The 27,207-nt window shown below is 44.6% G+C and overlaps 1 protein-coding gene across 1 annotated transcript; it reads left to right on the top strand.

The window, feature by feature from the left end:
- Positions 1-12,928: 12,928 nt before the first annotated feature.
- Positions 12,929-21,955, top strand: oprd1a (opioid receptor, delta 1a; the record flags this gene model as incomplete). The annotated part of the gene is made up of 3 exons (XM_079750134.1): positions 12,929-13,161; positions 20,437-20,792; positions 21,426-21,955. 3 exons carry the CDS (start codon positions 12,929-12,931, stop codon positions 21,953-21,955), a joined length of 1,119 nt encoding a protein of 372 aa, XP_079606260.1.
- Positions 21,956-27,207: the final 5,252 nt, after the last annotated feature.

Below are 27,207 nucleotides of genomic sequence, written 5' to 3'. Positions count from 1 at the left end.
GGTTATGTCGTATCGGTGACGCCGCCTCTCCGATGACAGACGGCGGTGAGTCGGGGATACAGCGCCGGGCAAATCCGCAGCATTCGTTCCCCAGCTGCAGAACACTTGCACAAGAACGCCATCCCGTTCGCTCACCGCCATATCTGACAGCGGCCCTCTCTCGTACCGCCCGTGCCAGAGCCCATTTCCATTTCATTTTTCTTTTGGGCGAGATTGCCTGCTTCTAGTGTGACATCTGACCATCCGTTTTCACAATGTTTGTGGACGCGGCAATGTGCTTGAAACTCTCAAGATGTTTGCTGGTCGCAATACGCCCGCAGTGGCGGAGTGGTATCCACCTGCCAATTTGTTATCTGTCAGCCGACTGTGCTCCTAAGTCCTTCCAAACTGAATTGGTGGGTTGGTGATTGCTGTTGTTGGGATTCTGGCTCGTGGAGAAGACATTTCTTCAGTGTCGAAACCGCAGTCGCCTCAATCCCTCAATACTTTTCGATGGAGGTGAGATGGAGATGGATGCAGAATGTTTATGAGGTTCCTTACCTGTCGTATGCTTCTTAAGGCGTACCTAAACTCACAGCTCTTGGGGATTTCGTATTCATTGCCGGTTCTTGCTTACCAAGCACATAGCCTCTCCCACTTTATTCCACATTAACTCATATAAGAATATCAGAAAATCGTTTTCCATTCGATGACAAAACTGAAGGGAATGTGTGTGTGTGTGTTTCTGTGTGTGTGTACGTGTACGTTGACGTGTGTGTGTGTCAGTGTAAGTGTATGTGTGTGTATGTGAGTGTGTGTAAGTGGATGTGTGTGTGTGACTGTGTGTGTGTGTTTGTTGGTGTGTGTATGGTGTGTGTGTGTCTGTGTTGGTGTGTGCGCATATGTCATCATTTCTTGTACTTACGCTTGTTGTCCATAATTGCATGTCTGGCCAGCAGCCAATCACAGGTATTACATGACAAGAGCACGGTTTACCCTCTCGTTCCACGGGTCTCCCAGCTGGCCCCGGTTCCGGCCGGATTGTCTTTCGACCGTAGCAAGTCACGGATCCGAACCAAATGGAATGTCTTCAGGGAGAAAGTAATGTCTTTTTTTTTCTTTTTTTCGGAAAGCAATTCCACCTCTTTCTAAACTGAGAGTCTGGGCGTGCATTTTATCAGTAAATAGGACACGCTAGCCCAACTTTTGTATACCGTACGTATGAGTGTGTTGTGATCTGGAGAGCTGCCCTCCCCAGATATGGAGGATATTAAATATTAAGGTTTCTTTGAGATTCCATAATATTATGAAGCTTGGATGATGACCTTTAATATTGCTGGTGAGTATCCAGGCTATGAAGCTTCAAAAACGTATTTTTTAACTCTACCAACCTCAAAATATGTATGGGTTTTCAACTTTCTTCATAGTTGATAGCCTTTACAATTTTCTACACTTTTCATGACGTAAAAATAAATAAAACGTATCTCACAGCAGCAGCGTTCATTTAATGTGAAGAGTAAGGGATGACATTCCCCTCTCCTTGTTACTGAAACTCCATATATCGATTAATACCGTCATGGATTTCTGATAATTGTGTTTTTGTGTAAGCAGGCATGTTTGACATCGACCATGTCACGTATAAAAAGAGGTGTTGTCTTGGGGATAGAGCAAAAATAAATCAGATAACAGCAATTTGGGTTTTAGATCTCAATGTCCAGAAACACTGTCTATATCTGTCAGCCACCAACACCAGTCTGGCAGGTAGCTGCATTAGTGGATATAAGCCAAGCCCTCCACTGAGTGCTGGACCGATGTGTTGAATGATGAAGGATGTGGAGGTGTGAACATCCATCTGCAAGCATAGAACAGTTGTCAACTTGGGACAAAAATACACTGCAGGACATACATTGCATTTCTATATGCTTCTTCATTTGTCCATGAACATCTAGTGAATGCAGTCCCGAATAGATAATTTTAAACTTCAATGATCACAATCGTTGGAGTTAATGATCAAATATTCTAAGTATTGTAAGAAAATAAGAAGTAATTAGCAGTGCGTGTCTTCCCTACCTGAGTCTGAGACAGTGGAGACCACTTTCTGTCTCATTTCTAGTGTTATTTTAATATCATAAAAAGCAAATCAACGATATCCCGTAGGATTGCTGCTTGGATGTTAGGGGCGTCCGGATCTGGTCAGCAGTCCAAATACGACTCGTCTACGGCAGAGCTGTAGCCTTAAAGCTTCCAAGGACATGCATATCATTCCAATCATCACAAAGCAAACAAGTGGTTCGAACATTGGGCAAAGTTAGGATGAAACGCACCGCAGGACTTACGCTCCTCACCTGATAGGAGATCTTTAAACCTTATTGAAACATTGAAATAGCTGCTAAATATGTTTATTATTAAAAAACTTTTTAAACCATTAACCCCCCTCCACAACCGCCTACTGCTATGGTCTCAACTGAGTACTTGGAGTAGTTTGAGCGCTGCCATGAAAAACCGAAATGAGCACTGCCCGGGAGAACAGAATAAATATTATTATTAAAACCAGTCTTCATATCCTTCAACTGCAGAAAAGCAATTTAATATTTCTGCATGTCTGAAAGACATCCAGCATATTGAGTTTGTTAACGCATTGAATCATACACCCAAAATATTCTTCTTGTCAGAGTGGATCGGTGTCTTGGTGCTCTCTGTCTCGAGGCAGAGCGTTTCTCGGGGGGAGGAAGTCTGACATCCATGGTTTTGGACGTCTTTTTTCTCCTCACCACATTTTAGTTCCTCTCTCATGCTCACACCTGATTTCTCTTTCCAGCGTCATGGCCATGTATCTCGACATCCTCTCCTTCTCCCTGTCGATGCTGACCAAAAGGCTCTGTTCACACCTGGCCTTACCGTTCATCTTGGGGGACAGCCCTAGGTGCAGGTGAGAAAGCACCCAAGACCCATTGAGATGGGATCACATTCGGATGAGGTCTGGGTCGCATAAGGCCAAATACCTTTGACATATTGAAGGACAGCCAACTATTGTGATGTCCTCTGTGTTGGCAGAAGTACATATTCATTCTCGCGGCAAAGGGGCGCAACGCCAAAGTAAATCAAAATCATCAAAATCACTTAGCTAATCATACTTTTTCCAAGACCTCTGAACATTTTGAAAAGCCAATAGAGATTAAATATGAGTGTGTCAAACATCTCGGCGGATTTGGTTTGCCAAAGAATAGACTCATCCTGGATTGGTTTGATGTATTCTTCTTCTCCTTTTCCCTTTCGTCAGACTAGGCACGTGGAAGTACGTTGCTGCCTCCCGCCGGTTAATTGCACCAACATATTTTAATGCCAGAAGTGAGCTGACGTGCTCAGAGCCGTCCACTCGTGATAGGATCACCCAAGGCCACGTCGCTGCCAGGTGTGAATGGGGCCAGTATTGAAGAGCATTTTCACCTTTTCGTTTCTTTCTCCTGAGACATGGCTGGAGCGGATCCCTCTGACCTCGTCTCTCTTAGCAAGGCTTATGGAGAGAAGGACAATTTCAATGTCACCAGGAAGCTATACAACATCATTGTACTGCTGTTCCAAATGTTGCCCAACGCCTGACAGAAAGCTCAATTGGCTGCCGAAAGGTCTTGGGAACCAAACCAAGGATACATCAGCGTATCAGCGGTATTTCAGCAATCCTTTTGAAGTCACGCCGCCCTATGGCCAATGTTTTCCAAATGTCGGTCTTCCCAGAGAGAGCTGCTAGTGGAGGACAGGCGGTCCCCTCCTAATGCCAACCCTGGTCGTCCACAAAGCTTGAAGTCTCGTCCAATGGGTTTCCCGGCCAGTGACGTCTGGCATATCCCCACATACCGCCGGTGGAGCCTTGGAAGCTGGCGGACAGACGGACTGCAGCCAGACCTGCCAAGCCTTTCAGTGTAAACCGCCTTTCGTCTCCCTTCGGGGAGTCCATTGACTCCCGACCAAATATGACAGACCTCCCCTCATTCAAGAGTCCGAAAGCACAACAGGAACCCAGCAGATGTATACAACAGCTGGCCTCTTGCAGCCACTTCCCTAGGCAAGATCTTTCTGAAATTGCCAACGCATTGGCTTGGATGATGCTATAAAGTGGCTGCCTGAGCAAGCATCTGTGAGGCACAGAGGAGACAAAAAGCACTTATCTCCTGATTTTCCATTATGGACACAAATGATGCAAAGCGGCAAGCTTTTCGTGTATCCTGGGAGAAGTTTCATGGTTTTGTCGAAAAAAAGAAGAAGGTGTTTCTATTCTATCTTTTCACTCCTTCTTAAAAGTGAATACACTGGGAAATACAAATCATAAACAGATACTGTAATCACTCCTGGGAAGCCAGTTTGGCTTTCATAGCAAGCGATTAGACATAATGAAATGCTATCTCCAAGGCCAACCATGGCAAGACACCCCCTCCTTGATTGACTATTAAAATAACTCTGAGAAGCAATGCTCAATGTGGTGCCTCCAGCTGAGCAAAAATCCAGTGGAAATAGCTTAAAAAGGTGCAAAAAATAGATGAATTAAAATGTTTTAATAAACAACTCAATCCTGAACATATTTACCGGTACATGAGCGTGTTTGGGATGTTTCTTAATTTCTTTTTATGTATTGAGCATTATGTATGATTTAGAATGCATTCAGTTTGTAGCCTATAGCAATGTCAATATGTGCATACATTTCTATCTTCATGCACAGTTCATTTCATAAGTATTATTAAGGGGTCTCCTGTGCACAACCCAAGACCCTACTGGGGACTGGCACCTCCAGCTTTGAGCTAAATAAATATTCTAGCCATGCTGCCGTTTCCTCTAAAAATAAACAGGCCGAACATTGTTAATTTAAAGATTGGCAGCAGGTCTGTGGCTCTCACTGCATGGCTTGAGTTATAAGGTCTCAGGTGCAGAGTCTGAAACCCAGTACCCCCCTTCCCACTGGGATCAATAAGACCGTTGGGAGTCCAGGAGCCTTTGCTTTGGTGGCGGTCGCTGTTTGTATTGAGCGGAGAGGAGGGGGAGCTCCCTGCATCTCTTTCAAAGTCTTGAAACGAGAGTAAACCCGTCATGCTCATCTCCATGCACAACACATGTAATCACATCACTGCGGTTAATCAAATATAATCACATGGCAGATAGGAAGTTAGTTATGACCTACTTTCCACCTGCAATCTTTGCAATCCGTCATGTTGACGATCATAGCATGCAGACATATATGAACATATGCACTAACACTAACTCATAATGAGACTTATTGTTTATATATATACATATATATATATATATATATATATATATATATATATATATATATATATATATTAGGAATTTCACATGTTAATTTTAAATATGATCTCATAATAATGAAATAAGACAAGATAAGATAAACCTATTCAACTGAAGATAAAACTTGAAATATTAATAGCCAAAGGGAAATGGGAAACTGGTGAGCAGTACTTAATATGCAGGCCTTATCTTTACAAACCTTAACTTAAAAGTTGATGGTAAGATGGTGGAAGTTTAAAAACCCAGTAATGGAGTTATTTCGATGTTCTTAGCACTCTATCGATTTTCGATGCGTCTCCAAACATTGTGACGAAGGAGCACGCCCTTGAGAACATTGAGCACTTCTTTGATCCCGACTATACATGGTCTGAACATCAGCCGGAGAGTGAAACTAGTTGAAATGAGGTACTCTAGTAGGGTGGGGTAAAGTGGAGACTTTATTATCCCCAAGGAGCGATTGGTTTTTGCTGCATAGAGGTGATAGTAAACACAATAACAACACCAACAGGGACCACATAACAAGCCATAAATATACAACGGACAACAATGAGAAAAACATAGGGGACATAAAAACTATACATTGGGGACAACTCTATTAAATCAGTAAGTCAGGGCGAACAGAGGAGGGCAAGAGAGGATACGGCTGGTGGCGGTTTTGTAATTTACATTTCTTAGAGGCTATAACAAATATCCGACACAGTCCATGATTGTCCTCTTTTATGACTGACATTCAGGGTAAGTCCTGTTGTCGGAAACTTTACTTTATGGGCTGCATTCATTTCCGCTCTCTGCCGACATTTCATCTCTCCTGATGTGCCATTTGTGCGAGGGCCTGCAGACTAAAGCCGCCCAGGTCCTCCCAGGCAGAAGCAATCGCTCCATAACGACCAGGACGGCCGCGCCGCCGCTGTGCAGCACGGAGCTTAACTGGTCCCAGAGTAGAGATGGTCGCTTGATTGGGCCATATGATCCCACCTCTGATCATCCACTTATTCTGGGAGCATGTGTGTGTTAGTGTGCATGCTTCTGATTGTGCGCACACATGTGTACATATTGTTCATGTACTTTTGTGTATGTATATGAGGGTATGTGTGTGTGTATATGTGCATGTTTGTGCATGCCTGTTTGTAGATATATGTGAATGTGTGCATGTGTGTGTGTCTGTGGGGGGGGGGGGGGGGGGGGGGGGGGGTGCTTGAGTGTGTGTGGTGTGTGTTTGTGCAGACAAATAGACCTAATGCCTCTTGGCATCCTCAACTCCGGCTGCCCCCTTGTCTGCTCCATCCGTCTGTCTGTCTGTCTGTCTGCGTGATCAGGCGTGCCAACCTTTTGAGGAGGAGGAGGACTGACCCGCTGAGGAACTGTCACCTGCTATCAGACCGGGATTAGTGACCGGTCGTGGGCGGGCTTTACAGGAACAAAACATGCCCCAGAGGCACAGACACAGCCCTCAGACACAGAAACCCAGAGTTTCCAGCCGTTGAACTTTACAAATTAATTAATCCTATACATTTCTATATTTACATTCCAGCCATGGCAGCCTTCACGCCTGATGACCATAATTACTGTGCGAAGAAGATTTGATTGCTTTACCATCTCCTCTTCCTCCTCCTCCTCCTCCTCCTCCTCCTCCTCCTCCTCCTCCTCCTCCTCTTCCTCCTCCTTCCAGGCAAACCAGGCATATCTGGGGATTAGGCAGAAACAATCCACGGCGGTATGTGATGAAATTGTGAAGTTGCGTATTTCAACATTTGCATACAGTTGGAGCGGCTAGGAGGCTATTGGCTAACGAGGAGTCGCCATCGCCACAGGGCAGGCCTGTCACCGGTCGCCCGCCGCTTGTTAAAACACAACGGTTCCAGGCGAGGACGTGCGGGGGTGTTCCGGCCATCGTGATTTATCAATAAAACGTGGCCGTGAATATCGGCAAACGCCACCATCACGACGCAGAGGCGTGTTGGAAAGACGGTATCTGTTTCTATTGGTAGTCGTGGTATACTTGTTATAGGTGGTACTTGTTAGTACTTACTTCATGTGGGACTTATCATGTCATTATTATGTTATCATGTTATATTTTGTGTGGTAAATATATTAAAAGCCCATTTGGAGTATGGGGAAACCCAATTCCGGTCCTCTATCTAACTTCGGTTTGTCGGTCTGACACTAAAGTTCACTTTCACTTTCACATTAATGTTAGACTATGACGTAGGGGCGTCCTCCACAAAGATACAGCATGGATAAATCTCCATCGTCAAGCCAGAGCCTTCGTTGACTGATCGTCGAATCATATATGATATTTTGCGGCTCAATGATGCCTTATTTTTGAAAAAATTATAAATGAGCTTATCAGGGTTTCCCACAGCTGTCCATAGAGGAGGGGCAGCGCCCTCTCCAAATGACAGACCGCCTCTTCAGACAAATTAGCTTTGCACAATGTGACTGCAATGCCCTCATCCGTTCATGTCAGTATCAGAATTCAATTTGACAGAAAATATAGGCTGCGGTAAGCCTTATGTATAACAATTTAGTGATAAACTGATATAATATACCATAATGAATGAGAACTCAGTTTTGTCTGATGAGTCAATGGCCAGAGTGAAATATAAAGAAATAGAATGTTTGTAAATTCAAAAGATTTGTCTAGGAAAAGTCTAGTTTTGTCTTGATACAGTAAAGTAACATTTAGTTAGTACGAGCTAGACCCGCTGCTCGTGTGACATCCTGGTGGCTAACGTTAGCTTCAGTGCTATTGGTACATTGTGGAGAGGTCACTTATGCGACCTTTGGGTGTGTAGTCTTTCTACTAACATACGTTGCCGTTGCGTTTTACTTTTATGGATCATCTTTAATGTTTACTTCGTTCTATTTTGTTTACTTCGTTCTATTTTACCTGATCTTGTGAAATTTACAATACACAATGCATGAAGGTGTACCACAAATGATTGGATAGTCTCACTGCCATTACACAAAGGGGTTATCAAAAAAAACAATCAGGATATTTATTGAAAGCAAAACATAACACCGCAAATTGAACACAGAGGACACCAACAGAAACAAAACACTATAACTTACAGGCCTTTCCTTCTAGAAAACAATGCTGCGTTATCACTCATGAACAATACATCCTCCCAATCCAATGTTCCAACGCAATGTTCCAACGTATCTCCCAACTTGACTATTGAAGACGTCGTGGACTAGATTTCTTTCTATCGAAGACCAAAATCCTCGTTTAAGGTCAGCCCGACTACGATTCATCCCGAAGTTTGACGTATCCCCCTTCAAATATACAGATGGCCAACAGCTTACTGAAGCATATCTGATTCATAATAACGTCAGAGCTGAGAATAACAGTGACCAAGCCAGGGCTAGGCAGTCACCTCATGCAACCCTTCGGTGTGATGTGGGCGATGGGGTGGGTGGACGTGTTGGAGGCGGTGGGGTTGGTGGAGTGGGTGCAATAACGACTTCCCAGCCCCCGCCTTGCTATAGATTATGTTGCTAATGAGAGTGTGTGTGTGTGTGTGTGTGTATATATGTGTGTGTGTATTTGTGAGTGTGTGTGCATTTGTGTGTGTGTGTGTGTGTGTGTGTGTGTGTGTGTGTGTGTGTGTGTGTGTGTGTGTGTGTGTGTGTGTATTTATGTGTGTGTGTGTGTGTGCGGGTCAGGTAAGCACCGAAAGCAGCCGACATCGCTGCAGGCTCGTTTGGGACACCTAAGTGGGCCTAAATTGCATTCCACCCCAAACACAACCCTCCCCCCCCCCCGCCCCCTTCCCTGGCCAAACCACATCCATCGGCCAATGAGAGCAGGTTGAGGGCAAGCCGGCTGTCGCTGTGGATTAAGATGACTCCTAATATGACTGCTATAACGGGCTGCGGCTCTCCTCTGTCTCTACCCAGTGCAAACAGAAGCCTTGCAGGGCGAGCTAGAGGCAGAGGGAGGCTGTTCTCGGTGTGGATTCGTCCCAGGGTGCTGACGAGGCCCCCCAGTTAAATGAGGCAGTGTGTGGAAGGGGCAATTCTTCGTTTCAGTGGTTCTCTGATGCAGCTCTTTTTGTTTATTGTTGTTCTGTCCCCCCCCCCCCTGTAAAAAAACAAGATGAATCCATAATTAAGAAGTTAAGCAAAACATATGGTGGGATCTCCAGGGTGTGTGTGTGTGTGTGTGTGTGTGTGTTTATGTGCAAGTGTATGTGTGTGTATGGGTATTTGTTTGTGTGTGTGTGTGTGTGTATGTGTAGGTGTGCTTGTGGGTTTGTGTATGTGGGTTTATGTATGTGTGTGTGTGTTTGTGTATGTGTGTGTTTATGTGTTTCTGCATAAGTATGTGTGTGTTTGTGTTTGTGTATGTTTGTATGTATGTGAATGTGTGTGTTTATGTATGTGTGTGTTTGTGTGTGTGTGTGTGTGTGTGTGTGTGTGTTTATGTATGTGTATGTTTGTGCGTGTATGTTTATGTGTATGTGTGTGCATATGTGTGTGCATGTGTGTGTGTGGTTCCATGGCTTCCTCCACTGGGGGTAAAAGTTAATAAAAAGCTTGGCTGTCGCCGCCAACAAACAGCGTTTTAATGGGACACAGAGGAGCGTTAGGTGGGGAAGGGCTGGCATGAGAGCACGGAAATGTGAGTCCTTACCACAGGGTGGAGGTGAAGCCCGGATATAGGGGGGTTAGGGCCCAGAGCAGGACCAACAGAATAGCGGGGGCTTCGGCCCTATAGGGTTCACATCCTGAGAGCTTCTAGATACACAAAAGATAAGACAAATTGAAGGAAATTGTACAATAGGCAAAATATGAATCCATAAACAGATATTACGTAAAAAAAGATGTAACAACATCTTGGGCATCCAGATTGCGTCCTCATCCACATGCTGTCCACAAGCAAACTAATGCACCCGAGATGAATGAGTAACACCGCATTGTATTCAATCTCACCCGGCCTCCCTTTTATCACTTGAAATGTATGAAAAGTGCCTTCCAGACACATTATCATGTTGATGTAAGTGCTTGACAACTCCGATGTTGTTGCATTTAGTTGGCCAAAACAAATTGCTTCAGGCTCGGCAGATATGTCTGAAGACCAATTGTCAATGCAATGCACTTCAATCTAAATCAGGAAGTAATCTAGAAGCCATCACCATGAATAATGCACCAATGATTAGCAGGCTAATGGGTCCTGACGGAGATTGCTTTTGACAGCTGTTACAAACATAGGTGCCGATACATGCCTGTCAAAAATAACAATCACTAGAAACCATTCAATCATCCAATCAACCAAATCAATCTACAAATCATTCAAATCAATGATTTGAAAGATTCCTGTCCTCGGAGGCTGAAATATGAAGTTGGAGTACTGATGAAACCGTGCAAAATGTAGACCGTTTGAATAGACTCGTCAAACAGCCTCCTCAGCTGTGTGATAACGACGGTTTCTGTCATATTTTCTTATTCCTAAGTTGTTTACCAGAGATCCTCTAAAGCAGTCAGCCTTGTGCTGTTTCTGAGAGAGACAGGTTTTCTCTTTATAAACATTATTTTCATCTTTTTAATTCATTGTTGATTCATTGTTCTATTACCACATTAAACCACACGATATTAAAGCTTTAAAGACATTTTAACCTCATTCGAACGCACATTTGTATCGCTTACACCAGTTCTGACTGGTTTCCGCTTCTACACATAGAGGGGTCATGACAACACCATATAAAGTTGTGCAGTTCTGAGATGAATCGCACACTATAGTCATGGCTTTATTACCATTCCGGCCGTACCAACACTGTTTACCTTGTATCTCTGAACAAAACAAGGTGTGGAATCCTTACCACTCTTCCAGCCACACCTGGCCCCTAAACCACCGTACCAGAACCATAAGAATCACACTTCATCGCTCCCCACTGCAGTGCGTTCAGAGCAACGCTCCTAGCTGAAGAGCGTTCTGCTCCCTCTGCTCTCTGAAGGGGACGGTTCTGTTAGGGGAATGCTTTCATCAAGCAAAGTCTAGTGTGGATGAGCCTCGCAGCCTTCCTAACGACCGTAACCGCTCAAAACGGTTAATTATAAGCTGACGAGGCTATAGCCACCTGTAATGAAAGGCTGACATTAGGCCACCGATGCCAAAGCATCTGTGGTTTCAGGAACATCTGACTCGACTTGTTAGGCCTGGCCTACTTAGTGGCTGGCCTTCGACTGCATCGTTGCAATGTAGGCTTCATGCATTTCATCTCATCCCATCCAGCCCTGTTTCCATAGATACTCCACATTAAGTACCTTGATGCTTGGCCCGCTACAAAGACTATGCTTTAGCATCTGAACTTCTAAGTCGATTTTCCAAACTAAACGACGACGCATGTTGTTGGTTTCCTTAATGAGTTTATAGTTTGCCTGTACAGGTCTATGTGTTAGCGTTAACCATGGTCAATAAACCCAATAGGGCCGTTTGGACAGCCTTAATCAGGTAAATACGCTGGCTCTGGTTGAAACAGAGGGGTGGGCTATAGGTAGAATAATCAGAGCCTCCGACAGCCTATAACGACCCATTGTGCTCAGTGAAATGCCAACACGCACGGGTTGTGAAACCGGTTGACATTCATTTCCCCGAGGATGGAGCAGACCTACTGGATGATGGTTGATGAGTGGGGTTGAACGTGCCGGCGATCGACAAGGCTTTGTCCAGCCGCAAGACCCCCAATGCAATTCCCATCCCCCCCTGTCTGTCCCGTAGTGGTCAACTAGGTAGTGGTTGACGCAGACCGAAAGGTATGGCGCAAACTGACATTATGTGTAGTTAACATGTAGGTCTATGACTATATTGTTGTGGGAGTGATATGTCTTCTATCATTGTTATTCACGTTTTTCCTGACACCAATGTTGTTTAATTAACGCAACTAAATAAAAACGTTGAAAATTGCACATTATTACATAATAGTCATTTAGATTCGTAGATGAACAAACATATACGAACAGGTACGAGTTTGTGTGCGTGCGTGCGTCAGATGGCCTGGCACGCATAATTGTCTAAATTACACTTTATGGCTTGGAGCCTACCAATATATTAGCCTACAGTGTTAGGGATACATCTAAAACACCTTAAGTTGCGTGTCCGTTATTCTAAGATATTTTCACCTTCTCCTACCCCCTCACTACCTATAGACCCATAGGCATAGATCTTTAGTCTTGTTTTTATGACGCCCTCGGAGGCTCGTCTGAACCCTTTGATAGGAGAGCGTTTTTTTTTGTTTTTTTCCTCTCACGAACGACGCAACCTTGACGTAGACGCGCGGTTATAAGAGCGCGAACAGAGGGCTGGGAGGTGTAAGTCTGGGATAGTCGCTGTGAACAAGTGAACATCCAGCTACATCGCTACCAAGATTAGGGAACAGGTGCAAGGTTATCCGGAACCAGCGCTCCTTTAGTTTGACTTCCATAAAGTGCGCTTTTCCAGCTGTACAGACTCCCTTTTTTTACGTTTTTATCGTTACACGTTATTCAGCGGGGAGGAACTACGGTCAACGCCCCCACAACCGAGCTCCACCTTTAGATCCGAAATCTCCAGAACTACGCTAATTGTCCCTCGAGCGCAATTTCTCAGCACCGACCTCGCGCGCGCAATTTAAGCTGAGAGCAGCCGGGGAGAATAAGCCTCGCGCGCAGTATGGAGACGTTCACGGTGCCTCGCGCTGATCTTGCGGACCTCTACTCCGTGGTTCCGTACAATGTCACCGACGAGATGTCAGTCATGGGTTACGGTGGTAACGAGACCGTGCGACCGACCCCGGTGAGAAGCGCCAGCGGCATCATCATAGCCATATCCATCACGGCGCTCTACTCCGTTATTTGTGTGGTGGGACTACTGGGCAACATCCTGGTGATGTACGGGGTGGTCAGGTAAGACTTGTTCACTTCCACCGACAAACGCTGGTTTGGGTCGATTCATTAAGATAATGTGAACAAATGGATAAAAAAAAAGAAGAAAGAAAGAAGTTGTGGAAATGGAGCGACTCGAGCGCGCTGCATGCGTTTTGCGCGTAACAGTTGGGTTATCAAAAGTAGCATGTGATTTGGGATTGTCGTGTGATTTGGGTGTTTGTGTTAGTATGGTGTGATTTGGGTATCATTGTGAGTGTCGTGTGATTTGGGTGTTTGTGTGAGTGTCGTGTGATTTTGGTATTTGTGTGGTGACTGTCGTGTGATTTGTGTGTTTGTGTGAGTGTCGTGTGATTTGGGTGTTTTTTGAGTGTCGTATGATTTGGGTATTTGTATGAGTGTCTTGTGATTTGGGTGTATGTGTGATTTGGGTGTATGTGTGAGTGTGCGCCTTTGGGCACATGGATTGTCCACGCGCGTAATAAGTCGTGCGTAAAGATAGTCGTCATATTCTCCACAATCTGCATCTGACAACATTTTATTTTATTTCAGACGAGCCAGAGTCGAAATATGACTTGATTAATGTGCTGGAATAAAATGAACTAGATAGCCAATTATGTGGCCAATTTGGCATATAAAGCTACACATACCATAAATAACATGTATGAGGGACAAATACTCGTGACGACGATGGAAAACCTATATGTGTGTGTCTATGTAAGTGTGTGTCTGTGTGTGTGTTTGTGTTTTTTTGTGTGTATGTGTGTGTGTGTGTTTTTTTTGTGTGTATGTCTGTGTGTGTGTGTGTGTGTTATTCCAGTGTGTGCGAGTGTGTATGTGTATCTATTCAAGTGTGTCTATGTGTTTGTGTGTGTGTATTTGTGTGTGTGTGTGTGTGTGTGTGTGTGTGTGTGTGTGTGCGTGTGCTTGTTCCAGAGAGTGTGTGTGTATATGTGTGTACGATTTATCCTAAATGAAATTCTCAAGACAGATTATCTTGCCTCAGTTTAGGATTGATGTTGCTCCTTAGAGAGATTCCAGTATCCAAATAGGATAACTGTATTCGTTGAAAAGTGAAGAGTATGTAATGTAAAATGAGTCAAACTGCTCCGCGCTGCTGGATCTCGTTCCACAGCCACACCTTGGCCCTGGCTGGCCGATGTATCATATTAACGGCACTGCAAACTCAATGTTTGTGTTGTACATAAACTAGTTTGGCATGTGGTCCTCCATATGGATGTTCGCCTAAAGGCCAAAGCCAATCACACACACACACACACACACACACACACACACACACACACACACACACACACACACACACACACACACACACACACATACTATCCATACAGTGTACAGTATATAAACACACACACACACACACACACACACACACACACACACACACACACACATCCATATAGTGTACAGAATATAAACACATACACACACACAAACACATTATCCTTATAGTGTACAGAATATTAATATACACACACGCCCACACACACAAATTATCCACATGTTATAGCATATAGACACCTACACAAACAAACATACACCTATTATCCATATGGTACGTATATATTAACACACAAACATACACACACGCACACACACACACACACACACATACATTATCCAATTATAGTAAAGCATATAATCACACACACACATACACACACACATACAGTCCTGACATAAGCCGCCTTCAACAAGCTTCCTATATCTTTGCTCACAGCGGGATGCTGAATAATAAACAACTCTGGAATAAGCACTTATTTTCAGGGCTGGAGGGGCCATCAGGACATTAATAGAGGGGGGGTTCCTTTTTGACGTCCCATTAGCCTGCCTATGACCAGCCTTATATTAATCACCCTCTAATATCATATGGTCTATCCCTCACCCCTTAAATAAGCCACAGCGTACATGGTCAACTAATTAAGGATGCCTTTGGGGTTTGTGAGGTAGGGTAGGGGGGAGGGGGGGGTTTAGTAATTAGAGAGGGGGCTCTGGTTCCTAGCTCGCTCCGTCCTGAGCTGTTGCCGAAGCCACTGTGATGAAATACACGGTTTAAAACGCATAGCTGATAACCCGTTGAGACGCCGAAAGCAGGCGTGATGAGGCCCCCCTCGCTCTCTGTATGGATGAATTGGAACGTGTAGACGCACATTTACAAGAGACAGAGAGAGAGAGAGAGAGAGAGAGAGAGAGAGAAAGAGAGAGAGAGCTAAGAAAGAGAGAGAGAGAGCTAAGAGAGAGAGAGCGAGAGAGTGAAAGAAAGAGGGTGTGGACAAGAGGAGGAGAGAAAGGGAGAGAGAGGGATGGGATGAGAGAGAGAGATAGCGATGGATGGGAGAACAGGTGGAGAGAGAGAGGGATGGGACAAGAGGAGGAGAGAGAGAGATAGAGGGATGGGACAAGAGGAGGAGAGAGAGAGAGATAGAGGGATGGGACAAGAGGAGGAGAGAGATAGAGAGAATGAGGTAGGGAGAGGGAGAGAGAGAGAGAGAGAGAGAGAGAGAGAAAGAGAGGGATGGGAGAACAGGTGGAGAGAGAGAGAGAGAGAGAGGGATGGGACAAGAGGAGGAGAGAGAGATAGAGAGAGAGGGATGTGACAAGAGGAGGAGAGAGAGATAGAGAGAGAGAAGGATGGGACGAGGGAAGGAGCGAGAGAAAGAGAGAGAGAGGGATGGAGCGAAGGAAGGAGAAAGAGAGATGGGATGCGGGGAGGAGAGAGATTGAGAGAGAGAGAGCGAAGGAACAAGGGGAGAAGAGCACCAAGGTGGACAGGGCTAGCAGAACACTGTCAGATGAGCAAGGCAGACAATGCACAATGGCGGGGAATCAGTTCACGTGGGGTCGACCCTCTGCAAATTTTGTATTTCTGGGTGAGAGAGGACTCATCAGCCATGTGATTAATTATAACACACGCCCGCCCCAAAGAATATCTTAGCCTACGGAGGAAGGGAAGTTGAGCGAGAGAGGCATGTCTGTCGCAATTCATTTTCTCCTCCGAAACAACCGCAAAGGCCAAAGGGGAACGGGGGTTAACAGTCAACAGGCAGGCACTAATAACACATTGTATGTGTGAACAAATGTTATTGGCTGTGCGAAAGCCACTCGAGCTGTTTATTTTGGATTTGTTTTGCAGTGACATATTCAAAACTCTCCATCAAAACAATAACAAAAGTCGCAGTTTGATGACGTCATGAGAAGTGTGGGAACAGGGGAGTTGTTGTCTTCTCCACCATTGCAGGTGAAAATTGATCTAACGTGACTCAGAAATCTTGTTCACGGACGAGTAAATGTGTCGTTTATTCATGATATGTAGTTTATTTCTAATGAAAGAGTGGCATTCTCCTCGTTGATATATCGATATTTTGACGCAGAAATAGGGAATAGCAAAAATGTTTGCGTGTGCTTTTGAATGTAAATCCTGCCCGTACAGCCACACTTGATGGAGGTCAGGCTGAGGTTGGTCACTGAGACGGTGATCAACAAGGCGTGCCGTGCAGCGGCGTTCCATTGACCAGTACTTATCGCGAGATCGAAGTGCCATGGTCAGTGAAGGCTGACTACAGGGCTGGTTTAGTAAAGTGGTCACAACAGCGGACCCACTGCATTTCTGCTGTGTCCACCTGCCTCTCATCGCTGAAACCTAGACACCAGGTTTGTTTGGGGGGGATGGGGGAAAGGAGAAGGTACTCATCTATTTGGCAGAAGCACGTGAGGCAGGGGAACCCTCAACATGATGACTGAGTTTCTTTAAGGAGGTTTCTGATGGGCTAAAAGGGGATGAGGGGGGTTTAGGACGTCCACATCTGAGCCCTGTGCCCATGCTCATCGCTAGCCATCAAGCAAATGGGGGAGAAAACGAAGGGACACACGCCCCTCTTACGGCCTCCACGACACTGGGCCAGCAACCATGCCGCACAGCCCCCAAGGCTGGCTAATGGGCTGAGGTGTGGTGAAGCGTGCTTCAAATCACCTCCTCCTCCGCTACCCTCCACCCGTACGTACCTCAACCACTACCACCGCCTCCCCCATCAGATCAGGCGGTGCTTTATGCAAATAAACCCAGACTGGGTTTATTTGCATAAACCCAGTCTGTGCTTTCCATGATGAAAGGAACACGGTGTTTAGGTTGGAGTGGCGCTCCCCTGCCACATCTGCTGAGGGGGCCGCCCTCTGGGCCCGCATCATGCACCCCATCTGGGGAACCAGGCCGGCGCTGGAGGCGCCCGAAAGCAAAACAAGGACTGCAAGGACTGAACGATTAATCGAATGCAAACCGACATGACGATGTAATGGGGCATGATTTGCAATCTTAAAAAAACATAAAAGTGATTTGTTACTGTTACTGACTGGAGATCATTAAGGTCTGTATTTGTTTTTCTTTTACAATTCAATAGTTAAATAAAGATGTTATAATATAGCGTCAATTAATCTCAACACAGCCTGTCCTAAAGGGAAGAGCAGTTTTTATTGACTGCTTCCAATGTTGTGTTGGTCAGACTTTAGAATGACTTATTGCTTGTGTTTAGGGATTAATACAGAACATAAGGAACTTATGGAAATCACATACTAAATCGCAATCGCAATATTGGTCTAAATAATTTCAAAAAGATTATTTTCCCAAATCGTTCAGCCCTACTGCCTGCTCAGCCCTGTCTCCAAAATACACTCGCCTCTCGGTCCCAAATGCTGTCCTGGTTTGACTCCTGTCACATGATAAAAAAAGTCTAAACTAAGACGCTATACTCCCTGTTGTCTTCCACAATCCTCCGCTACTATGCATAGTATGCATTTCATTCAAAGCCTTCTTGTTCATCCCCAGCACTTCAGTTGCTCCATTAAGAGGACTTAAACACCTTGAGTCTTCGCTGTCTGCGTGACAGATCTTCGTACCCTGAAAGGGACATGAAAAGTGGTCCGCTTTCCTTCGAAATGCAGCTCAATTATGGGTATGAATCTGCCAAGGGAATGAAACAAACTCACTGGGAAATGCACCCACGCCTCAAATGTAGGGGTGCAAACCCTAGTGATCCTGCACTATTGAGCCATTTTTCTTTCGTCTGATGGAAGTCGTTTGTGAACACCTCCCCTGTCATAGCGTCCCCAAGAGTTTTTTTTATCTTTTCTATTTTCTGATCTTTTCTTCAAAACTCCTGCTGGGGTTCATTCTGTGTTGTGGCACCCCATGTGGTGTTGGGGGTGGTGGTGGTAATGGTCGTGGTGTTGGAGGTGGTGGGTGGGGGAGTTGCTGAGATGAGAAGACTCTAACTGATGGAGCAGGAGCAGTTTTCATATTGTGTTTTTATAAATATTAATGTGTTGGGTATTCAATATCTATATATGAGCATATGGTTTGTGTTTGTGCGTATATAGCTATAGCTATAGCTTATCGCTTATAGGATGAACAGTGCTTCATGAATGATATTAACAATTGCTGGATTCTAAATGTTCAATTGGCCCAAAATGACTTTGAAAAAGCCCATTGTAGCTGTGAACATGAATGCGTTAGTAAGGATATGACAATTATATTTGTGATTGTGGCAGAGAAAATAATTAGATTGCTGGATAACTAGGTCAGAATGGTCCCTTTATCTGTTAAATGCATTATGTAAGATCTCTCAGATTCAATGGGTTTTAAACAAAATGAGGGCTGATGGATGGTGGTGGGGTATTTCTTCCAACAATGAGGGAGACCAGTTATTTCTCTGCAGGATTTCAAAATGAGCAATTTTAAAAAGTAATCTTCCCTCTCTTACGTACAGCTGTGAAGTGAGTAGGTCACACTGTATCACACCGTGGCATATACTGACTGGTTTCTGACATACAATGACAGGTAGGGCTGCTAGATTATGGAAAAATAATCTAGCAATAATCTATACGATTATTTTGGTCAATATTAAAATCACGATTATTCAAACGATTATTTTTGAGTTTGAAAACATGGTGTATTTATTCAACATGTCTCTCCCAAAAAACAATGCTATCTGAGAACTTTGAAATTTTGCCTTAAAAATATACACAAAATGGTCCAAAATAAATTTTTCATATCTAAGATAATGTACAGATATGTATGCAGCTGTTTCTTTTTTAAACTCGATTATATTAGTTTTGTGATCGTTCGATTAATTGCCTAGCCCTAATGACAGGTCTAAGTTTGCACCCACAACAAACACGAGACAATGACTTTCCGCCTGATGTGTTATATTATAATAGCGTACGAGAGCAGCCCCCCTGGAAGCTGTGCTTATTGGGCTGTATTGTATTTTTTAAGAAGGTGAACAATCATTGTTTGGTGACATACTGCTGCCTGAGGCCAATTGAAGCAATAAAGCAGGGTTTGTATGCCTTTTGCTAACACTTGTTCCCAATATTGTTGGTGTGTGTGTGGTCTTTCAGGAACAACCTTCAACAATACACTCTTCAAAAGAAACTGAAACCCTTTCAGTTCCCCTGGCAGGGCTCTGCGGGGAACCAGCAGCCTAATCCAAATGCAATCCAAATGTCACATGTGTTGCAACCAAACATCTGCTTAGAGGCAGAGGTACTGTAGCCATGCAAGTGTGTGTGTGTGTGTGTGTGTGTGTGTGTGTGTGTCTGTGTGTGTGTGTGTGTGTGTGTGTCCCAGGATCATAGTACCTTTGTGGATGCTTGAGCTGTGCCTGGGTCGTTAAGGCTTCCACCCTGCCGTTGGACAAGAGAGTGAGAACGCAGGCTCTTACGATACCCCCGCGTGCGTTATGCTGTGGTGAAATATGACCTGCTGGTAGATCAATATGTAGGCTAACAACCTCTCCCATGGTTCTATCACATCCGTGGGAAATTATTGTGCTGAAATAATCGTTACGGTTGAATGGAAGGGGAAACAGAATTCTCTTGAACGCACACTCACACACACACACACACACACACCCCCACACCCACACACACACACACACACACACACACACACACACACACATACACACACACATGCAAGTACCTTTCTGTTCAAGGGAGCCGGCCGTAGTGAAATATTGCTGTGGATTAAGATGCTTTCTATACAAGTCTTCACGATGCACATGCTTGTCTATATCCCTTGTAAACTGTGTGACACCAGTTCAAATCAATGACGAATCCAGTCTGCACGTTCAATGAAAGGGAATTCAATGCACCATTAGTACTTATAACTACTGCACCCTCCCCCATTCCCTCCCACCTCCACCTCCCCCCAACCCCCTCCCATTCCCACCCCAACCCCGAACTTCTCCCCCTCCACCCCCCTCCCCCTCCCACCAGGTACACCAAGCTGAAGACGGCCACCAACATCTACATCTTCAACCTGGCGCTGGCGGACGCCCTGGCCACCAGCACGCTGCCCTTCCAGAGCGCCAAGTACCTGATGAACACGTGGCCCTTCGGCGAGGTGCTCTGCAAGGTGGTGATCGCCATCGACTACTACAACATGTTCACCTCCATCTTCACGCTGACCATGATGAGCGTGGACCGCTACATCGCCGTGTGCCACCCCGTGCGGGCGCTGGGCTTCCGCACGCCGGCCAAGGCCAAGCTGATCAACGTGCTGATCTGGGTGCTGTCGTCGGCCATCGGCGTGCCCATCATGGTCATGGCGGTCACCAAGGTGACGGACAGTGGTAAGAATGATTTATTGTAAATATTGCTTATGAATTTTATTTCATTTGACCTCATTTGATCATTTTATCCTTAATGCACAGTGGGTCAGAGACCAACACATTTTTTATCATTCTATTTGTACATCGGTTGGAATTGACAGTGAAGCTGACTTTGATTTGACAAACACTTTTCCTGATGTCTGTCTCATTGTCGTCGTCTCGGGGATTGTTAACATTTCACAATGCCCGGGCTGCTATGTTAGATGATGGCCTGCATGATAAATGGGATTTGATCTTCCCTTGTCGCGCATAGACATCTTAACAATGTCATCTCCCGATTTTTGTGCTTTGCTTGTGTTGTGACATGTTTTGCTAGTGTTGCTTGTGCACATAGACACACACACTCACACACTCTGACACAAACGCACAAACACACACACACACACACAAACACACACACACACACACACATGAACACACACACACACAAAGTCTGACACCCAAACACACAAAAAGACCCTCTGAAACACTCACACACACACGCACTCACAGACACTAACACACACACACACACACACAGTCTGACACACACACACACACACACGCACACACCTCCCTTGCTCTCGCCCTGATTGCCCCCACCTCTCCTCCCAGGTAAAACCCTGTGCATGCTGAAGTTCCCCGACCCCGACTGGTACTGGGACACGGTCACCAAGATCTGCGTGTTCATCTTCGCCTTCGTGGGGCCCGTCATGGTGATCACCGGCTGCTACGGCCTGATGATCCTGCGGCTGCGTAGCGTGCGTCTGCTCTCCGGCTCCAAGGAGAAGGACCGCACCATGCGGCGCATCACCCGCATGGTGCTGGTGATCGTGGCGGCCTTCATCGTGTGCTGGACGCCCATCCACATCTTCATCATCGTGAAGACCCTGGTGGAGGTGGACAGCCGCAACCCCTTCGTGGTGGCCGTGTGGCACCTGTGCATCGCCCTGGGCTACACCAACAGCAGCCTCAACCCCGTGCTCTACGCCTTCCTGGACGAGAACTTCAAGCGCTGCTTCCGGGACTTCTGCCTGCCCTGCCGCCCCGGCGCCGACCCACGCAGCCTGGGCCGCGGCCAGCAGACCCCCAGAGAGCCGGTGTCGGTGTGCGCCCCGTCGGACGCCCGGAAGAACCCGGCATGACTAGGCATGGAGCCGGCCTCCTCCGGCGGCTTCGCCGGCGCCAGGCGGATCCAGCAGGACCTGCAGTCGGAGATCACCCTGATCTCCACCACCGAGTTTTGAGGTTACCGCCGTTTGGGCGAAGCAGGCCAACAGCCCACTCCCTTATACCCTTTCTCGTCTGGGATTCGGGAGTTGTTCCAATCGGGTGGAGACGAGCAGTGTAAGAACTTCAATGATTAATGGGTTTTACTTTGATCGTCTTTTCATGAAGAATTGAAGTTCACCAGTTACAAAGAAGAATGGAATTCCATTCCATTATGGGAGCTGGAAATGTACTGTGAAGGCATGGATGGAGAATGAAAGGGCTGTCTTGAGGGTGCTTCGTTACCCAGAACAATGACACAGAAGGCGACATTACAGAGCTCATTATTGGTCGGAAACAAAGTAATGGAAGAAAGGGTCTTGTAATGAAGGAAACAAATGATAATGTCTATTGGATGAAAACAGGACCTTCAAACAGCGGACTGTGAATGAGATGGACTGACTTTCTTTCCTCATGCTGAATAGATGCATAGCCAATTCGATTGCAGCCATTGACTTAAAACAACAACACAACTACAAAGAATCGCCTAATCTCCCCGACCGAATGGGTTTTCTGAAAGAACCAGTGTAGTGCATTTTCATCATGGTCCATCATTTAATAATGGATTCAAAAAGACTTGGAATCGAGGGAATAGGAGAACCCGTTTCTTTCCTGTTGTCTTCATCCTGAAAAGCTATGGATGGAACATCAGCCTTGAACCCCAGGAGAATAGGAGAGCCAGCCTTGCTATGAACAAAATGTAGACAGAGGTGTGTGTGTGTGTGTGTGTGTGTGTGTGTGTGTGTGTGTGTGTGTGTGTGTGTGTGTGTGTGTGTGTGTGTGTGTTTGAGTTTGTGGGGGGGCGGGGGAGGAGGGGGTTGTAATTGTCTATTGTCTAAGGTTCCCTGGATTTGTGGGTGGACTGAACTAAAAGTGTTCAGCGGATTCCCATTTTCTCAGACGGGTGTCTCTCACTGCCATACTCTGCGGGGCGGGGTTGTGGAGGGCTGAGAGGGGTCAGGGGGGTGGTAGGTGACAGCAGGCAGAGCTGTTGGGCCACATAAGCATCAAACCAGACGCCTGGGGGAGACGTGGCGATGGAGACATCTTACATTTGACTTTTGAAACAACTGTAAAATATCCAGCTGTACCACAAAGACAAAGGGTACACACACTGGACTCACATGGGGAAGGCCACAAAGACAAAGAACACACACTGGACTCACATGGGAAGACCACAAAGGCAAAGAACACACACTGGACTCACATGGGAAGACCACAAAGACAAAGAACACACACTGGACTCACATGGGAAGACCACAAAGACAAAGAACACACACTGGACTCACATGGGAAGACCACAAAGACAAAGAACACACACTGGACTCACATGGGAAGACCACAAAGACAAAGAATACACACTGGACTCACATGGGAAGACCACCAATGACCAGTCATCAATAGAAGCCTATACACACTTAGAACGCGTCACATTAACACTGATCTAAACAAGTGTTGATCTTAACAAATGTTTTCTGTAATCAAATACGCTTCAGTGAGGTTTTTTCTCTTTAAAAACGTCATACAAACACAGCTGACATGATCATGGTCATCCTGCAACTAACAGAGAATCATCCCACGAATACAGCAGCCAATATAAATGCATTGGATCCAGATTTAATGGTCCATGGAGCATTTCCCCTCAATTAGCAACTATTTCTGCATTTCAATATATTTCAGTGTTTATTCAAACATGCTTTCCCATCTTGATAAGCCAGCCCGATAAAATATGTCTGTTTATAAAGCTCATAGTGGTCCTGAATCGCTTTACTGTTTTAGTTTAGACTTTATTAGTCAAGTATCTGTCATTCAAAGCTACGTACAACAGAGAGCTCTTGACGTCATGCGGAGCAGGATCGATGTTTACATTTGTTCCCAGCGGTGCCCATATCCATGCTTCCGTCTCTGAAGACTTCGGTGATTAAATTCAGCTTGCATGTTCATGCCTGAATCGTTAATCTTATTATCAATTAAAGGTACAGTTCAAATTTGCCAATTATCTGGGAAGCCGTTTGAATAACAATATATTTAAATTATTATGAGCAAGGTTTATCCCGCCTCAGTAGCTTTGTGTGACTCATGAGGATACCTTCACATACCAGAGGTGAGAAATAGCACGTAGCAAAAATGGTCATTCTCGTCAGTGTTGTGACGAGTGCTGTGGTGAATATTGCAGCTACAGCTTTGCTCATGGACATATCCAGCAGCGAATCACTGGAACGATCGGCATGATAATAACAAGGGAATCGTCCCTGGGACTAATTTGCCTTTTGATGCAAACGTATCAAAGACACTATTGAAATGATGTGTTTCTAAACTGTGCGTTCTCAACTGTGACGGGAACTGTAATGTTCAACCCACTGACGTTCAAACAATCAATCATGTGGGTCACACTTGACAATCTCATTCTGTATTTCGCATCGAGATCGAGACTGGTGTCAAAAATGTCACCAGAGTGCTCCGAAACGAATTATGAAAGTGCATTTGAAGTACGTCAAAATTGAATTCCCGCCAATATCTCATTTATATTCCCCTCTGTCGTTTGAAATCCTGAGAAGAGAGATGAGCCAGATGTTGGCTAAGCTTGCTATCTGCTTACATGCGATGATATACAGCAACGATGAAACTAATCTTAATTAAGAGTATGTGTATGTGTCACGCAGGGACAAAATCAATGGAAATAAGTTAAATCAATACTTAATGTGAGACTCCCAGTCTTGGCCTAGAGTTGACTCCCTCTGCATTGGGCTGTGTAGAGTGAGTTCATCCCTATAGTTTACGGATTCCCATGACTGATTTAACCCCTATCTTAAAATGTGCAACAATTCTGCAAATCTATCCACAGAGAAAATCCCCCCAGGACGCCTATACATTGTCTGGCTTAGGCCACAATGAATGGAATTGGGGGGAAAGCGCTCAATGACAATTATGAAAAAAGCGAATAAATATGTATAAATAAATACATTAGAATTAATCAAAGTTGAGAAAATGGGTTTGATAAGTCATATGTGAGTGGCCCCAAGTAGGATGTGATTAGGGGCCCTCAGAAGATCAAAAAAGGCACTTGGTTGGCCAACTGCCACTTATTCCACATCACACGTACAGTACACAGGCTTAATAAACCAATCTGACATTTTAACGTCCACAATGGACCCTTTGATCGTTGGTTCTTCTCTTCTCATCACGTAAAGAAGAGACTGACAGAAGACATGAGAGGATTAAGACGAAGCCAGTAAGCAGTACTTTGGGTTTATGCAGGGCTTGTGATGCACGCATAAGACGCCTTCTATGTTAATCTCTTTGAAGCGCCTGTCCGACCGCTCATATATTTCAAACATTTCCATTGTACCACTGCTGCTCTTGCATCAAGAAAGGGTTTCAGTTGGTGGAACAAGGAAGGAGTTGTAAATTATGGAATAATAATGAGACGAGCAAATCATTTCAGCCAATCATTTTATCTTCTCCATGAATAGGGCTGAACTATTCTGTTTGTTGTTGTTTTTGCGTTGTTTTTTTGAGCTAATGATGGACCGATTTGATATATAAGGTTAAAAATATATAATAAAAGGTTCCTTTTAAAGGTTAACTATAGGTGAGCTGCTTTGTTTACATTGATGTGTCCTATGTGATGCACTTAGGAGCTGTTGAATGCTGGATGCCAAATGATTACATCAATAATACAAAATAAGACCCGATTGCTCTGTGACTATTGTCCTCAGCCTAATTTACGTATCATGCCAAACCACATTATGTCGTTAAAAGGCTCCCAGATAATAATAATTTCCTGCCGCATTTTTCAAGACAATAGGCCTGCAATGAACGAGAATACATATGTGTAACAATAATGGATGACAAATAATTAAATTGACTCAACAATTATCGCTTGATGATATATGACATAATATGATGATATGATATGAAACCGGCTTGGTTTGTGGCTGTACACACACCATGGAATGAGATCCCTGGAACGATGTTGGACCCACCATGAAGTGGAAAGATAGCCGCTGATATTCGCCCAGATGTAACGACCAGCTTGGTTCAGAGGGCTGTCAATGGGGGAGCTCTGTCTGTGAGGTTTGCAGGCTCTCACTGCTGTATATATTCTATATTTCCAGAAGTTTCTGTTTCATTATTTTTTGTCGTTTTGATTCAAACTTTATTGGAATACATCTTTAGTTTTAAGCTTTTTAACTTCTTACATCACATTCTTTAACCTGCATAGCATGTAATATTGCATTATTTTTTGATAATCACTGTTGTTCTTGATAGATGATATCTGTTTCAATATGAACACTGAGAAGTTTGTGTAACAACAATCTGTAAAAAGCCTGTTTTAGTTGTTTTGTTCAGTTCAGGTACTGATGACTTCATAAGGACATTGTGGTTTCTATATAATTGAACAGTGATTTTGCAGTGATACCTAGCCTACGTTGTAATAAGCTTCAGCCGGTGCATCGATTGTATCAACAATAACATGCCAAACTAAGATTATTAATTAAAATAAATGAATTAAACAATGAATAAATATGTGTATGTGACAGCAAATTGTATGGATTCTATTTTTGTGCAAACATATTTGTTCATATCTTGTTCTGTAATGTTATATGAATGGTCTCTGAGAGTAGTTCAATTAAACGTTGTTCAAAAATAAAAAGATCTCTACAGGTCACCATGGCAACAATATAAGCCGTATGAACGCATCCTCTTTGAGTAAGTGTAATTATACTGCAGATGCAAGTGCAATGCCTTGCATCTGCAATGCAATGCCTTTCATTTATGGGCCATAGGCTCAATAACCATTGTGTTACCTTGATCGGGGCTTGATATTGACTCAACAGACATTTATTTACATGACATCCTCAGGATTTCTACCCTAAGTACATTTTATTTGAGCTACTTTATGACTTTTACTACCTAAGTTATCTCCTTAAGATTAACTTTAAATTTTTCCAGAGTCACTTTCTTACTTTGACTCACTTATGGTATGTTATACACCACTGTGTCAGTAAGATATGTCCTATAAGGCTTATTCATCTCTACCTCACATCACAATGACCGCCTCCATGTTGGGAGCACAGGAGCACTGGAAAGTTAGTAATTATGTTAATAGTCATGCTTTTTTGGT

Source organism: Pollachius pollachius (assembly GCF_949987615.1).
Source record: "Pollachius pollachius genome assembly, chromosome: 13".
Lineage (NCBI taxonomy): Eukaryota > Metazoa > Chordata > Actinopteri > Gadiformes > Gadidae > Pollachius > Pollachius pollachius.
Note: the sequence above shows the minus strand (reverse complement) of the source record. Positions and strands in the feature narration are given on the sequence as shown.